Below are 16220 nucleotides of genomic sequence, written 5' to 3'. Positions count from 1 at the left end.
CTCGATGAGTCCTTGGACTCCCTGGAGGTGTCAAATAATAATAATAATAATAATAATAATATGAAAATCAAAAGCAATATCAACTGATTATTCCTTGTCTGTTGATTGAAAAACAGGATATCTTCTATGGGTATTGTTTTTTTGGTGATGAGTATTGTCTTTAAAGGTGAATAATGAACCCATTTGTACAAAGATGATCAGCAAAATAGTGAATGTCCTGATAATCGAACTATAATCTATCCATTCTTGGTCCGGTATTATGATTGGTTATGTTTATTTAGGGTCTGTTTGTTTGTTGTACTCGAGTTTGTATGCTAACTTAGATGGTATTGCTGTAATGCAAGATAGTGTTTGCAGTGATTTCTACAATATGCTTAATTATTTCATTTCTTGCTACAGTTTTTCGCTGGATAGTAGAGGATGTTACAGATCGCTTAAAAAATGCTTTGTTCCACTGTGATCACCAAAATGTGTGGTCACAGTTATTAAAATAACTAAATTAAGGAGAAATTTAAGGATATAATTCAATAATACACATAGCTATTTCACAGAAACAAAAACGTGTATTTCAATGAACTTTATTCTGCAATCTTATACAATTACTTCTTAAGGTAATAACTATTACACTTCATATACCGTTCATGTGAGTCCGCTCAGGATTGAACTACACACCGGAACCCAAGCATATTATTTGATCAACCGGATGTGCATATCTTGACTTTTTCATCTGACACAAAGCAATGTTCTCTGGAGCATTCATTCGACTTCCAAATGGATCCAAAATAGAGTACTTGGTGGCTGGCCAAAAGTAATGAACACACCAGTCTGTTGTTCACTGTAGCCATTCTTTGTTGTGTAATTGATGTAGTTTTTAATTAAAACAGTCAAACTAGCCAGAAGAACACACACAATTCAGCCATAGCATACAATGAAAATAGGACTAACCACTTTATCATAAGCAATGTCAAGTTTCTAAGAAGCCTAAAATAACGGTTTTAGTTTCGAATTTTGAAGTCATCTCCTTCTGATATAAGTCCCAGTATCGAGATTAAAACCTCATTTAATCTCGTGTTCTAGCGTAGCGTTTAGAGTTAATGATGGTACTAATTACCATGATTTTGGGAGGTATTAAACCACTAACCTCTAAAAATCAATGAACAGAAAAAAAGATAAGATGCTAAACAAATGTAGGGTGTTTTCTGCAATCAGCATCTCAATCTCGATACCTTGTTACTTTCTCACTGACGTCACCTACTCAAGCTGCCATATTTTACTGCTTTAATTCATAGACCTGTAGTGGTTGAAGTGCAAAACTTGACACAAAAGTCAGGTTTAGTTGTTGTTGTTTTTAATCATTTCGTAAAATATTAAACAAATACAAACTTTTTTTTTACTTTATTTTAATAAATTGAAAATCTAAAAATTCAAGAACGAACATAAAATCAGCACTCAAGATTTAATTATATTTACATTAGTTAATTGGCAACATTTAATATATTTACCTATTATACGTTGGTTATCATTTTATATACAAACTAAATTTAAGATATTTCAATATCCACTTATTTGCTGATTGAACAGTAAACTTATAATTCCTCTTAACAAACTCTTTCTTTTCGGTATTGGAACAGTCTGTGCATTTCTTAAACTTCTCAGCAAATATTGAAGTCAACTGAAATTTTTCTCCTTTCTTGGCATAAACTGTCTTTAATTCATCTTTGCATTTATTGTCACATCTTGCATTCTTGATGTCAGAAGAAGAAGAAAGTGATTTAACCCTAACCTCTTGACTGTAATAAGAGACTCCTCCATCTTTAACTTTTACCAATAAAAAAGGTTCTATAAATACCATGGAATCACCCAAAATCTCCACAGTGAAAGACATTTCTTTATCAGTGGGAAGAAAGGTATTTAAATCAGTGGGAATATCATGTTTTACTGTTTCGTGTGAAGGGTTGTTATCTTCATCAAACAACACAATAGAGCAAGTTGTGTATGGACGATATTTTCTTTGTGAATCATTCTGGTTACCAATGGATAAACGAGGTTTAATGGTTGCATCAGTGTTGATACTATGACAAAATAAGGGCCCAATCTCATCAAAAGTAAACAAGTTTGTTTCCATAATATAAGCCAGTTCTTTCGGAGACATTAGAGAAAGACGAAGATAATCAAATAAAGGAAACAACAATGTTCTTAATGTTAATTTTCTTTGTTCTCCTTTCTTGGCGAAATAATTTAAACCCCATTTATGAATAGCATCAAACAGACAATATTCAGAAGAAACTGTCAGTGTATCTCTACTTACTATACACTCCAAAGTGTCCTTCTGACAATTCAAGAAATCAGACGAACTGAGAACGGTTTCTGTATATCTGTCAAAGATGTCAAGACATTTGGAGATCACGTAATGTATATCCAGACGTTTGGCGAATTCATAAACTTTGCAGACACATTCATTCTCAGCTGTTGTGTGCTCCAAAAGAAAATTTTCGCTCTTCTGTTTAAGGAAAGGTAGTTGGTATTTCTCTGCAGTGTAATACACTTCCATAGCCATGTCCACTGAAGATATAGAAACCTCATCTGTGTATAAGTATCTAAAAAAAAACAAAAGGATCATCTTTAAATTAAAAAAATGAACAAGAATATTAAAAGCAATACATTTCAAAAAATATATCAGTTCAATTGTTGTCACCATGAGTCTTGTAACTACAGTGTTGGTTGCTTTCTCTCCCCCCCCCCACCAAGAAAGAAGGTTTTGATGGATCTTGTGCGACCTTGAGAATTTTTGTTAGATTTAAGAATCTTCACTGGGGTCACTTAAACTTTTGGAGAGAAAAAGCCCTGGATGGGTATCCACCATATGGTGACTACACCTTAGGTTATTGCAAGTAAGAAAGTATTCCGTCTTTCCTTAATATAGCTTACAAAAATTCTGGGATATCAAAGAGTTTTTTTTCCGAACTAGAGTAAAATGACAGCTAATCATATCATTAGCGTGATAAAACATCCAATGTCTGAAGTGCTAGAGCGAGAGAATCTACTTGGCAATTTTATATAGAAATTTATGGACGTCACTCCAATGATATTATAAATTATAAATATGAAAAGACACCAGCAGATAGCGCTCTAGTCTAGTCGCTGAAAAGTGCATTTAATAAATGCTTCATGTGAGACACAGTTTAATCTCGATGTGATAAAATAATCAAAGGCTTCAGTGTAAGTGATATAAATTGTAAGCGCCATTACAATAGGTATGTTTTGTTGTTGTGAGATATCAGACCACAACCCTCATTATTTAGAGGCCTCAAGAGGATTAGAAAAGCCCAAGTTTAGTGTCCAAATCAAGATTCTCAGAAATCTGCCTCATAGTACATCCACCCTTAGTACTAATGCACTACTTGTTTTATCTTTCATTTAAATAGCATAAAAAGTATAGTTTATACTGTAACCTCAGGATTGGGTTGAGCATGATCCAATGCTTATTTCATGCTTGAATTTTAACTTTCAAAGCATGAAGTCTTGCTCCATGAGTCATGGAGTCCCCAAAATTCCTCAGTTCCACAATGCATTGAGATAGATTATTTTCATTATTGTGATATTTATTTTATTGGTATGGGGTTTCCGTCCTTTCTCCCCGTCCCTTTGAGGCGGCGAGTTTGGTACTCCTAAACCCTTTATCACCATATGAGACCGGCTCACTCACCTTTAGTCGAAAGAGACCAAAAAAAGCTCCTTAGTCGTAGATGGGAATCGACCCCAGGTCTTTCCGACTAAAGGGCTTCGTCTATACGGACTGAGCTACGGAGTCTACACACGCACACATAATACAGCAGACTATTCCGAATTTTGAGTGGCTGGAGTACCGCTCTCCAACCAAGGGCGGTGGGTTCGTGTCCTTGAGAGGACCTGGATATTTTTGTGAATATCTTTAGATGGGAAATGAATTTGATCGCGCTCTATTAGACTATTATCTTGCTTATTAGAAGTCTAAAATAGCATAAAAAAGTCCCATATTTGATTTCTAGAGTAGCGGTTCGGATTATCAAACCTTTAGTATACCCGCGAAACCTGCCTAACCTATTTTACACACTGAACAAAACTTAATTGATTTGAACTCGAACAATAAATATTTTTTGTTCAGAGGTCTCAGCGATTGTCTAGTGAGTTTCCAACATGTAGGAGCCGTTCGCTTTTCATTTAAAAAGAGAGAGAGATTTGAATAAGGAAATATTTGTACATCTATTCTTTGTAAAACACTCGATCCTGTCCTGTCATTAATGAGAGCTCAAAGGGAAACTACAGTTTACAGAAAAGAGACAGGATCTGAATTACTCACGCCAGCATAATCTGGAATGCTTCCGGTGTGACGTCACTAACCACTACCTCGCTCTTTTCTTTTACAGAACCGTAAAACATGGCTGCAAATACTGGACTGGCAATGCCGAGCAATAATTTGTGAGCTTCTGTTATTGCTTTGCGCTTCCCTTGACCGACTGCGAAAGTAACGTCAGAGAACTGAGGATCCTTCAACAAGGAACGGAGTCTTCCTTTCACGGTTTCCATGGTTATCTGAAAGCAAAAATGCAGTGTAAGCAAATGACTAAGTCGGAAGTACATGTAATTATCTGAGTCATTATGTAAATTTACCCTTTTTATTTATAATTGGATAATGTATGTCATGCTTTCAACCTATTCAGTCTGGCGGGTTATAATTATATAAATATTTCAGTTATGTTGTGCAGACCAACAAAATGAATAATAATAATAGTAAATAACTAAAGACATTTTTAAAACAATTTATCAACATCTAATAAGATAATAATATGCATTGTTTCCGTTATTATCGACTAACAGAGTACCGCTGGATTCTCTGACAAAATATTCTCAAATGTTCGGTGGTTTTTAGGGTTTTTTTTTAGAAGGTAAGCTACTTCAGTTCTTTGTTTATTTCCCCCCCCTTTATAAAGCTAACTGGTCCCTACTGGCACCGATACGTTTCTACATTTACATGGCGGACATACTACCGCACAATCCAATGTTATCTATCATTGCCCTATACGCGGACGACACAACTAGCCAGATCTATTAAACCGCACCTTGTCACCAAGAAACTGCCAGAAAACTTGCCTGAAATTAGAGCACTGGTTCTCGGAATGGAGATTGCAAGTAAACCCTCAAAAGGGTATCGCCATGTTCCACTAAAAACTCAATATCTCCCAAAGATGACATCTTCCTATTTAATACCAAGATTCCCTGGAAAGCAGAAGCCAAATATCTCTCGGTGTACTGCTGGACAGAAAACTAACCTTCAGTCCACACACAAAATCCTCATGTACAAAGACATCAAAAATTATTGCACAGCTTTACCCTCTCATCAACAGAAATAGCAAGCTGGATACCAAGATTAACCTGCTCCTTTACGAGTTGATGATTCGACCCATTATTACTTATGCATCCCCAGCCTGGAGCCACACCTCAAGTATAAATATCCTCAAACTACATAGAGTGCAAAACAAATGTCTTCGCATGATCTTAAACGCGCCATGGTATATCAGAAATGTCCAACTCCACCGGGATACTAATATCCCCTACAGTACTCTTTCCTGCAATCTTCAGCAGTAAAGTTCTTCTCAGCATCGTCTTCACATCCAAATGAACTTGAACAACAAGCAGCAAATTATGAAGAAACAGATTTCTCCAAATATAGGAGACCTAAGGCCATCCTAATTCCTAACGAAGATTTTTAACTCGCACCCAGTCGAGCAGAGCACTTAGCTCATTAACTTTTCCCTATACAGCAACCTTATCAGATAGCAAGGATTATAAAAGCATTTTGCTTCACCCTTATAGGCAGAAACGTCTTGCGTCCTACAGTGAACGTTTTAAAAGAACTTTGATTATTGACAATTGTCTCTCGTGTGCTAAACAAAACTGGTTATTTGCACTAATCAGTTTTACGATTTCTCCATGATTGAAGAAGTTCCATCCGGCGGAAGAAATATCAAATACTTATATTTTACTTTGAAGAGTTAAACATTTGTCAACAAGCAAAGAACAACGAATACTACATAAACCAACACTCTAAAATGTATTATTGCTTGCAATGACATTAATATTCATTTGGCAATTCTTAACAGAATAATTTAGGAATGGCTTTATACCCCTATTCATTAATAAGTTTTGCAGATCTCCAGATGTACAAAATTTCCTTGAGCTGATTTTATTTTATTTTTTAAATTTTTTTAAGCGCTACTTACATGCACAAACCTGCATCACCCACCTCAGTACGCTTAAAATAATACCAAGATGAAATATTATCAACTATTAAGTCATATGAAATAATTCTTACCTTTGATTTGACACAATATGTAAACCAGTGACTCAACTACTCTCTCAATGATCAGTCAGAACAATGAATCACCGAACATAATTTTGCCTTTAATGTACAGTGCCAAAATTAACTTGATTGGTCTGGGTCACAGAGTGTGACTCACAGTTCTGTGATTCGGTATTTGATTTGATTTGTCAAAACGGAATAGAATGATAACGCATTTTTGATACTTTCACTTGACCTGTATTACCAAGTTAAATTAATGACGAAATACGAGTGTTTCAAGTAATAATGCAAGCAGTGATAAACTAATAAGCATGCAATTACATAGCCACGGAATCCAGAAGTTCTATGAATTTCATTCACATACGGATATATCCTAGTTTCGCTCTTGTCCCATGTTTAGGACGCAATAATTTCCTATAATCCGAGTCACGTTCGTTCGATTTCCCAACGCGCGCACATATACACACAACTCCCCCCCCCCACACACACACACACGCGCGCGCGTATACACACAACGATAATTACTACCATTTAAGAATAATTTTGCATTTACAGACATTTATTAAGAGAGTTTCATTTTTTCATCCTCAAACTGATTTAAATATAAACCACAAGTTCTTGGACACTCGATCAACAATAGAAACACGGTTATAAGTTCGATTACAGTTGCGAAGTACAGGAACTTTTTCTTAGCTGTTTTTCAGCTAGCTCCAGAAATAACTGAACTTTAAGTAGGGTAATAACTCGGAAAAATGGACCACAAAAGTTAATGTGCTTAATGATTTAGGATGGAACATGAAATAGCAGCAAATTTTCTGCTGAACTCTCGTAACCCTTAAATCTACAAATCATCAATAGAAACGAACTCAACTACTGCTGATGATAAAAGGTAAAAGGCGGCCACCTACTTAATATCAAAAAAAAAAAAAGTAGGGATTAAAAGCCTAATCCTTTAGTTGGTTGATGATTTTATAAACCTATATTGAGAGGAATATAATTTTATTAGTGATTTACTTGAAAAAGAATCAATGGAAAATATTTGTCTGGAAACCCTGTTGAATAAGTAATCAAATTTTTATACCATCCACGCGCGCACACGCACACACACACACAGTGGGCTCGTATTCACCGTATCACGGATGTTTGTGCCTTTATGTAGAAATGAATTTCATCGTCCTGTGTGTCCATCACCCTCCTTGCTCTAGAGGCCTGAAGCGGTATGAAAAAAGCTCTATGCTTGGAGCCTAGAGTAAGATTCGCAGATCATCTAACCCTTGGTCTACTCACCATAATGATGTAAGATTGATTTACCTTTCGTGAGTGACAACAAGACAAAAAAAAAATCAACAAACAACATATTTAAGTTTTTATTTCTAAATTTTAAAAATGTTCTGAACCTTCACTCTAAATGTATTCAAGCCAACTTCATATTAAATCCCAAGTGTGTAATAACATACAGGTCATTTCAATTTTGTATACAAGTTCCATATTGAGCGAAGCAAAACCAGGAAGAGGCATGAAAACTTGAAACCTTTTTTTCTCGGGTTTATGACTACTGTTTTTGTATTTTAAAATTTGCAACAAATATACATGTCATTAATAAATAAATAATGAAAGTAAATCAACTCACCTGAAAATGAAATTCAGAAACACCCTTTCTACTGGAAAATCCGACTGGAAATGAGGCCTTCAGGTGAATGAGGAAATGACTGTCCGGGAGAGATAAAGGAGTGCTAGCAGATAACAAAGAGGAACTAATTACACTTTTCCAATACTTTCATTTATATCCATGGCGGTCTACTTCCATAAGTAGCCGGAATTGCAATTGCGAAACCTGTATGCAAAAAATGCATAATTTATGGTCGTTTGTTCGATTAAAAATATATATAAAAAATTAAAATTAAAATTAAAAAAATATAAAAATATATATATGCAAGCCAATATTTCTCATGGAAAGTCGTATTTGACTAGATTGAATTAAAAACAGTATAATTTTCTATATATATATATATATATATATATATATAAAATACTGGCTCAAGTGAAACGATCAAGCAAATTTAAAGAGAGATCCTAAATAAACAAAAGAATCGTTTCTTTTTGACAATAAAAATTATTCGCTTACATATAATTTCGAAATTGTTTCGCTAATAGAAATGGATTAAAAAAAAAAAAATCAGCTAACGCCTTTTTTTATTCCCGTATATACGGGAGTAGGCGAGGCCATTTAGCCCTATCTAACTTTTGGAGACTGAGTGGGCAGTTCAATCTCCACTGGTACCAATCAGAGACAGATGGCCCAAGGCTATCACCAATTAAGCGGTACGCAGTGAAGAGAGATGGCTCAAATGTGCCGCCATCTCGTGGTCTCTAACCCTAACACAATATATTTAATGTCTGAAATAATGTGGGTTCTACGGTCGATTTTCTTGAGTTTACAGGACGAAAAACCCGAGTTTCCGGGAGGAAAAACCTGCTTGCCCGTGCCAGAGATCGACTAACTCGGGAACCGGTCGAAAAAAGGCTTAGAAAAATTTCCTCTAGTCGCCGACTAGACTCGAAACCAAGACTTCCTTCGTGCGGCCTAGCGCGGTGGTGTGCAAACGCCACATCCACTGAGCTACACAGGCTCTGGATTATTACAAATAAATAAATAACGGAATTTTTCATTAATCAGTATTGAACTAGGCTGACCATACGTACCGTTTTGAACGGGACAGTCCCGTTGTTTTAATAAAAATGTCCATTTTGTCCCGCTTTTAATAAAAACTATAAATATACTTTAATATTGGTCAATCATAAATTATTATTCATAACCTATAATCGTATATCAATATCATGGATACCATTAATTTGTATAACCACGGAGTCGCATTGTTTGATACTAAATATCGATATCTGCAGTGATGTATTCAGAGAAAATAATAAAAATGCTTGTCGGCAACACTTGCATGTCTCAGACGCGGCGTCTGTTTTGCTGTAGCGTTAGTTTTTGTTTATCCTGTATGCTAACCGGTGGCTTTGTTATTCAATGCCGGTGGTTGAAATTTCATATTTTTTAAAATGTTTTAAGTCTATCCTTGCAATATTAAAGAGGCGAAACTGCAGTTTTAATGACGATCTCCAGAAAGAATTAAAATTTATTAAACTGGACAAACTGTGTAGCGATGGAACAAAAGTAGTATGCCAACATTGTATTGTCCATTTTTTCCGTTGCTCATGGAGGCAGAAGCGACATCAACCAACATCTACGTAGCCAGAAACATAAGGATGCTGAAAAGACTCTGGATTCAGTTCGTTTATGGTGAGACATGATGATGATAATAAAAGTGATAAAATTGCAGCGAGTGAAGCTCTTGTTGCTTATTAAACTGTGCATCACATCCAAAGTTTTCGCGCAAATGACTGCTTGTCGACATTGATAAATAAAATTTAGAACCAAAATTTTCATGAGCACGTAACAAATCAGAAGCAATAATTACCAACGTTTTATCACCATACATATTGGGCGAAGTAATAGAGGATTTGAATAAAACAAAAAGCATTACAGTCAGTTTAGATGCATCAAACCTTTTCCAATCGTTGTGCGGTACGTTTTGCTAAGTTGTGGTATTCAAGATATATCTATATCTATATCTATAGACTTTATTTCCTTACCTAAAATATAGTCCCGCTCTACGTCTACCTAAATTTTTGTATGGGTTCTGTCACTGAAGAATAATGGTAAGCTCAATATGATTATGTAATAAAACTTTTTTTTATCGTCTCACTTTTTCATGAATACAGAATATTACATAAGCCCCATCCCAATGTCCCGTTTTTGTCTAAAGGAAATATGATAAGCCTATATATTGAACTCAAGGACCGTTTTGTCAATCCAACTGGCTTAATAGCGAAAATCTGAAATAACCTTATTTCAAATTGTTTCACCAGTGGAAATGGAATTCAAACGAAAAGAAACGAAATCTTTTGTTGAGCAGTATTGAATGTAGATCTCCAGTTTAGCAAGAATAATTGCTGCCTTATGTAATACAATTAGCGTTAGAGGGCTTACATTAAATTTTTGGAAAGTAGTAGGCAGCTGTACATAGAAGTAGTTGAGTTCACTTCTATCAACAATTTGACAAAAGTATGCAACGGACAACAGCCGGATTGCCTGTAATAGTCAGCTCTATGATTGATATTTGAGTTATGCAGTTAAAAATCCAAGGGAAGATGAGAGAAGAAAAAAAAAAAACTGCCTGTGCCAAAGATCGACTAACTCGGGAAATGACTGGAGAAATATCTAGGTAAAGTTCCTCTAATAGACGACTAGGCATTTCTTCTAGTTGTAACCATTGTGGAACGAGCATCGTTTCCACAAGGCTATGCAGGCCTATATATTTTAATAGAAATCTTAAACTTTTCATGGTAAATAAATTTCACTGCCCTTTATAAACTTTATCCTGCTAACTAGAATACAGAAGGGGTTTGAAAAATTATCATGTTTAGTCTCTAGAGTGCGTTTCTAACCCTGTACTAATGATCTATAAGTTTACAACTCTTTATGTGTGGGATTAACTTAAAAAAATATTAAATTCCACCCATGAAACAATTTGCCATATAAAATAAAATGCGCCAGGAATGAAACCAAAAATGAACTACATTAGCATCTTATTGCACCAATCCCAATTTTTATTATTTTCATACATTTGGAACGAAATTTTTCACTGTATAATTTCTATACATTTGGTCTCTCCAAATAAAATAAAAATTGAGATGGCCAGACAATTTTTTCAAGAATTCAAGCTACCAAATTGAAATAAAATTTGTCCAGTCAGACTCCCATTATAAATATAAATGTTTGTAGTACTACGCTTCCGTTTTCAGTCCATTCTGCCATCTTTTAGTTGTCCTACTAATTTTGATAATTTTTTTTCTCTATGGCATCCAATTCTCAACTTTCTTGGCCTGCATTCTTTCTATATAATTTTCTCATAACTCTTTCCGTTTTTGGATCCAATTCTTTCTTAGCTGTATTTTACAATTTTCTCTGATTTCTGAATTCGGGAGTTTGTTTACTATTGTTATACTTTCAATTTTTCTTAATATTTTCATTTCAGTAGTTTCACTGATTTTCTTCTTTGTAGATTCGTTTTTTTTTTATTATTATTATTCTTGTTTTTTTGCTTAGCTTATGTTCTTATGTATTTTAAATTCATTTCATTGAGGAATTAAGGGATTTAGGCGTGATAATAAACAGAATTGAACACCAATTTATATATACTACTGCCATGCTTAGCGGAAGGGGTGTTATCTCGATATATAAAGGCTTGATCCAACTGCGTCCGAACTGTAGCTGGGTAAAGATTTCCACACAGTGAGATGACAAGATGTGGAAATGAATTAAGTACGGTAGCAAAACATAATATCAGGACTATGTAATAATGCCTATGATATATGCTAGAGAATGAGAGTTACACTTTAGTTAATAGATAGGAAAGAAGGGATATGACTGAGACACTGTACGACCACAAATACGAGACCTCTCGACACTTCTGCGCATGTCAGAAGACGAATCTATTCATTCCGATAATAGGGTAATCAATGCCTTTCGTGGAATGAGTGTTTATTATTATTATACGTCGGAAAATTAGCTTTTCTTTTATGAAAATTCTAGTTTTTAAAGTTTTTGCATGCGCAGCAGTTGGAAAATATTATTCACATATTCGTACTTCGCCTTATTTCTTTCTCCTCTTCAACATGAATTGACTCTTTTTGGCAATCTGCCAGCGACGGCTCTTGCTTCAATAGTCTTCTTACAGTATGCAAGTTCGAAGAAATCTCAGTAAGAAAAGATAGCTGATAATATAAGGGAGTAAATAAGGAAGTACTATTCTGGATGTTAATCGGAAGTGTTGTAAATTAAGGAAATGAAGATATTCTCAGAAGGGATGTGGAACGCTTTAACGAAGGAAGTGGAGAATGTAATGTCGGTGAATAAATTTATAAAGTATGATATGCTGTCGAACTACAACGAATTTTTGGGACTCCATTGGGGTATCCGAATCATAATACTAATGGCGGAATTTTATGCACATCCTAAGAATATTTTGGGAGAGTTTTAAGAGTAGACTGATTTAGTTTATTTGTTCATTATGTTATCTGGACAGTTTTTGTTGGATGAAAATCTCGAATTCTCCTGATGGACAAAGTATCATGCAAATTCCAGATGACTTCTGCTAACTCACCTTCAGTTGAAAACTTGAATGATTCGTCTTGCAGTAGAAGAGATATGCGTAAGATAGTAGAAATTAATAACTGCTGAATTTAGAAAGATGTGAAATTTTATCACTTGAAATGAAGTTTCCTCCTTCACATACCAATTCCCTATAACGGTTCGTATTTAAGTAAAGAGCGAAGTTGTTTGTAATTAAGGCAGAAGCAGCTAAGGCTAGGCCATTTTATTATATTTATGAATTGCATGTTTTCTGGCCGGTTTGCTTATTTTTCGGGAGGAAAATCCTTTCTGGTCCGCAGGACACAGCTTTAACCATCGAACCGACCTTGGCGTATTAACAGGTCAGTTACAGGGATACGAAATGCTCATTGAAGTTAATATAATCGTTGGATACTATTGAAATTGCATGGATACAAAGCGAAATTTTTTTTAATATATATTTCATCCGTATCATGATTGTTTGGGTGGCTACTTGAAAGGATCTTCGAAACCTTTCTAACCAAGTGGGCATAGTCGATACCGACAGAACTAAATTGATGGCCTAAAATTTCTTGGAAAGGTTTCATGTCTGATCTACAAAGATTATCATATTTTGACCATGGAACCTTAATATTAGACTCTTTTTAAAATTTTTACGGCATCTCTTCTTTTTTCTGTTACACAGTAGAATCCGGATAATTGGACCATTAAGATTTGGCAAAAACTTTAAAGAACCAAACCAAACCTAGAAAATTACCAGAAATTCTTCCCCTTATTTGGCACAGGAGATGCAGCACTCAATGTTATCCTTCTGAGGTAATCGCTTATTATTGGTTAGTTGGTTTAAGGTTTATTGGCACAAGAAGTGCAAAGGTCACACATGCACGAAATCAGTTTAAAAACAACAAATCAGCTTTGTTGCCCCAGGTATCTTGAGTGACGACTCATCAGCCCTCTCACCGTCCCCACTGTACCTCTTAAGAGGTACAACAGGGACAGTTTCTAAATAGCGTTAGCTAAGTACACTTCTGTCATCTTTCATGCTGAGTGAACGCCTAACCAGAAAAATGTAGAGAATTTTCAATGTTTTTTTTTTTTTAATACTTGTTTTTAATATTAATTTTATACAATTTTGGACTCTTACCAAGTTGCTGCATAAAGATTTTTCTAGCCAAAAAAATGTCTTACTAGACCAAATCAAAGGCCATTCGCCCAGTACTAGTCATTGCCTGGCTGAGATAACTGGAATCCCGAAATCTAAGACTGCGTGCTTGATACAACAGTAAGATATACTGCGAGAAAGGACACGCCATAAGAAAGAGAACATCCAGAAAAACGGATGGATAAAAGTAAGGATCCTGACGTTGAGAGAGCTCCAAATCAGGTTCTCCATTATAACTGGAAGCAGGCGTGTACATCAGTGGTCCAATTAAAAATGAAGTTAGAGGAGCTAGCTAAGAAACTGGGTCATGATAATCTTAAAGCAAAAGATGGTTGGTTGTCTCGATAGAAATGTACACATATTAAATTCAAGTTACAGAAATTAAAATGTTTAAATATCAAATCCTTAGACAAAAAAAAAAAAAATACTTTTAATGTGATGCTTTTACCTGATACTTATTAACTGCTGGTCGAACTGTTAATTAATCTGAAAAATTGTCAATTTTTCAGACAGCGGATCTTCTCCTCTTCTTGCATTTAATGTTTGTTAGTGCCGAATCCCATTCCCCCTGTCACAGAGGCAAATAATGCAAAATTGCATTATTTGCCTCTGTAAACTGGGGGTTTTGTGGAAAATTATGTAGGCAATATATACACAAAAACCAGTTCAATGATAAGTCATATTTATTTTTAATTTTCGATATCTACAAGATGAGATTATTTTCTAAACATCGAATATACACATACCTGAGCATTTTGTAAAAATAATATACCGCAAAAGATAGCGATTCGTAAAAGCAACTTCATTCGTCAATATCACTCATTTAGAAAAAAATTTCACAGTACCTAATATGAGCATACTTATTTTATGGCCATTAGATCATCCACAGTAGTAATGTCCGATAGGTTAACCTGTCGCGTTATTCCTGTCACGACACAAGTCATCTCCTTAGCTTTCCTTAATCCATACTGGTTCGTTAAAATATTTTATCCCAGGGTCTTAAGTTTTCACTCGTGCTCTTATATTAATAATATTTCTCACAAACCTTAAATCTCATCCATAGTTTTCTTGACTACAGTGCACTCAATGTTCAAAATCTTCCATAATCCTTACCTAACACTAATCGCATTACCCATTCGATAGCGTGACGAAGAATATCTCGCGAACTTCATATGCTACCTAAACGTAGTCCCGTCTACTTTGTTGGAAAAAAAAAAAAAAAAAAATCCACTTTTCCGTGTACTCAGGACCGACCCTAGGAATTTTATCGCTCTGTGCAGTAACATATTTTGCTTCCTATTCCCTTAAAAAACCTCTTATTGACGTCTTAAAATCCATGATGTTAAGCTCGGCTACAACATGTCTGATCATAAACCACATTTTTTCAGAAAGAGAGACAACCCCTTAACGGTGGAATTTTGTTCTGAAAATGTTCTTTTCCCGATTTTCGTTTGCGATATTCTGCGCCTAATAGCTTTTATCCCTGCTGGAATGCTAAAATTGTTTTCGAAGCCAAATCCTAATAACTATATCAAAAAAGTATTATTAACAATCTCGGCAAAACTGCATTTATGTATTTTGATTTTATTTCTTTCATTGTTTTACTCTTAACCAATTATCTCATAATCGTTTGGCCTCATTGGTTAAATGAGATTTACCCTCACGTCAAGATCACTCACGGCCAACAACGGAATCGCGATTTGCTGCCTCATCCCTTAAAAAACGCAAGATATTACTACATTATTTTAAATTATGATTTTTTGAAAAAAATATCCTGTACAATGAAGTTTTATTATTTAAAATTTAACCAACGACATCCGGAATTCTGGTTTCAGAGAAAAAATAAATAACTTTTTTTTTATCATTTATTTTCCGTAGTTTAGGGCAATTTTCCTGCACCATGCAAATGCATGCGTTGTCCCGTCGGTAGAGCCGGCCCTGCCTGTACTCTCTCTCCTGGCATTCTTTCGAAAACTCGTCAAAAATTGTCTTCCACTTAAGATACTACCATCAGCATAGAATCAAAATTGTGCTTATCAGCAGAAACATTTAATCCTCGCTAAGAATTTTTAATACCATCCTGCAAGGGACTGGTTAACTGATGATCCCATGCTCATTGAGATTTCATTTTCTATATACATGTATTAGCTCTTTCCATTCTCGAAAAGCAATAAAGCAAGCTGCTACTAGCAGTCCCATTTCAAACTTATTGAATCAACTTTTAATCCTCCTTTCGTTATATGTACCCTCTGTAATAGCCTGCATTGCATATGTTCGAGAATATAGATTCTGCTTTATATATTGTTCGGTAATCAGTGATATAGTTACTGCTGCTAATGGTATTGCTCGCATTTCAAAACAATTTATCTTCTCAAAACTGAAGAATGTCAGCTAAATAACCACTTAGCAAAAATGCGATTTTCTTTTTGGTATGGTTCCATTAAAGGACTAAAACGTTTAAATTCGATAGGCCCTGACCTGTCAAGTACATCTCTGGGATAAAAAATTAGACTGATAAT

At 35.0% G+C, this 16220-nt stretch overlaps 1 protein-coding gene across 1 annotated transcript; it reads right to left on the bottom strand.

Annotated features, from left to right (window-relative positions):
* Positions 1 to 562: 562 nt before the first annotated feature.
* On the bottom strand, positions 563 to 7990 carry LOC150106045 (BTB/POZ domain-containing protein 6-like). The gene is made up of 3 exons (XM_090393787.1): positions 7971 to 7990; positions 4340 to 4572; positions 563 to 2597 (listed from the first exon to the last, which is right to left on the bottom strand). The coding sequence occupies exons 2-3, from the start codon at positions 4564 to 4566 to the stop codon at positions 1520 to 1522; spliced, it is 1305 nt and encodes a 434-aa protein (XP_090249913.1). The 5' UTR covers positions 4567 to 4572; positions 7971 to 7990; the 3' UTR covers positions 563 to 1519.
* Between the last annotated feature and the right edge of the window lie 8230 nt (positions 7991 to 16220).

Source organism: Typopeltis vanoorti, chromosome 6 (genome assembly GCF_054136105.1).
Source record: "Typopeltis vanoorti isolate ZY-2024b chromosome 6, IOZ_Tvanoo_1.0, whole genome shotgun sequence".
NCBI lineage: Eukaryota > Metazoa > Arthropoda > Arachnida > Uropygi > Thelyphonidae > Typopeltis > Typopeltis vanoorti.
The sequence above is the reverse complement of the archived record's forward strand: the minus strand, read 5'-3'. Positions and strand labels throughout refer to the sequence as shown.

Excerpts from the sequence above, each read along its gene's own strand:
- LOC150106045 (XM_090393787.1), bottom strand. The coding sequence starts at position 4,566 with ATGGAAACCGTGAAAGGAAGACTCCGTTCCTTGTTGAAGGATCCTCAG. Across the intron at positions 2,598-4,339 it reads GCATTCCAGATTATGCTGGC|ATACTTATACACAGATGAGG; the intron begins GTGAGTAATTCA and ends GTTTTTTTTTAG.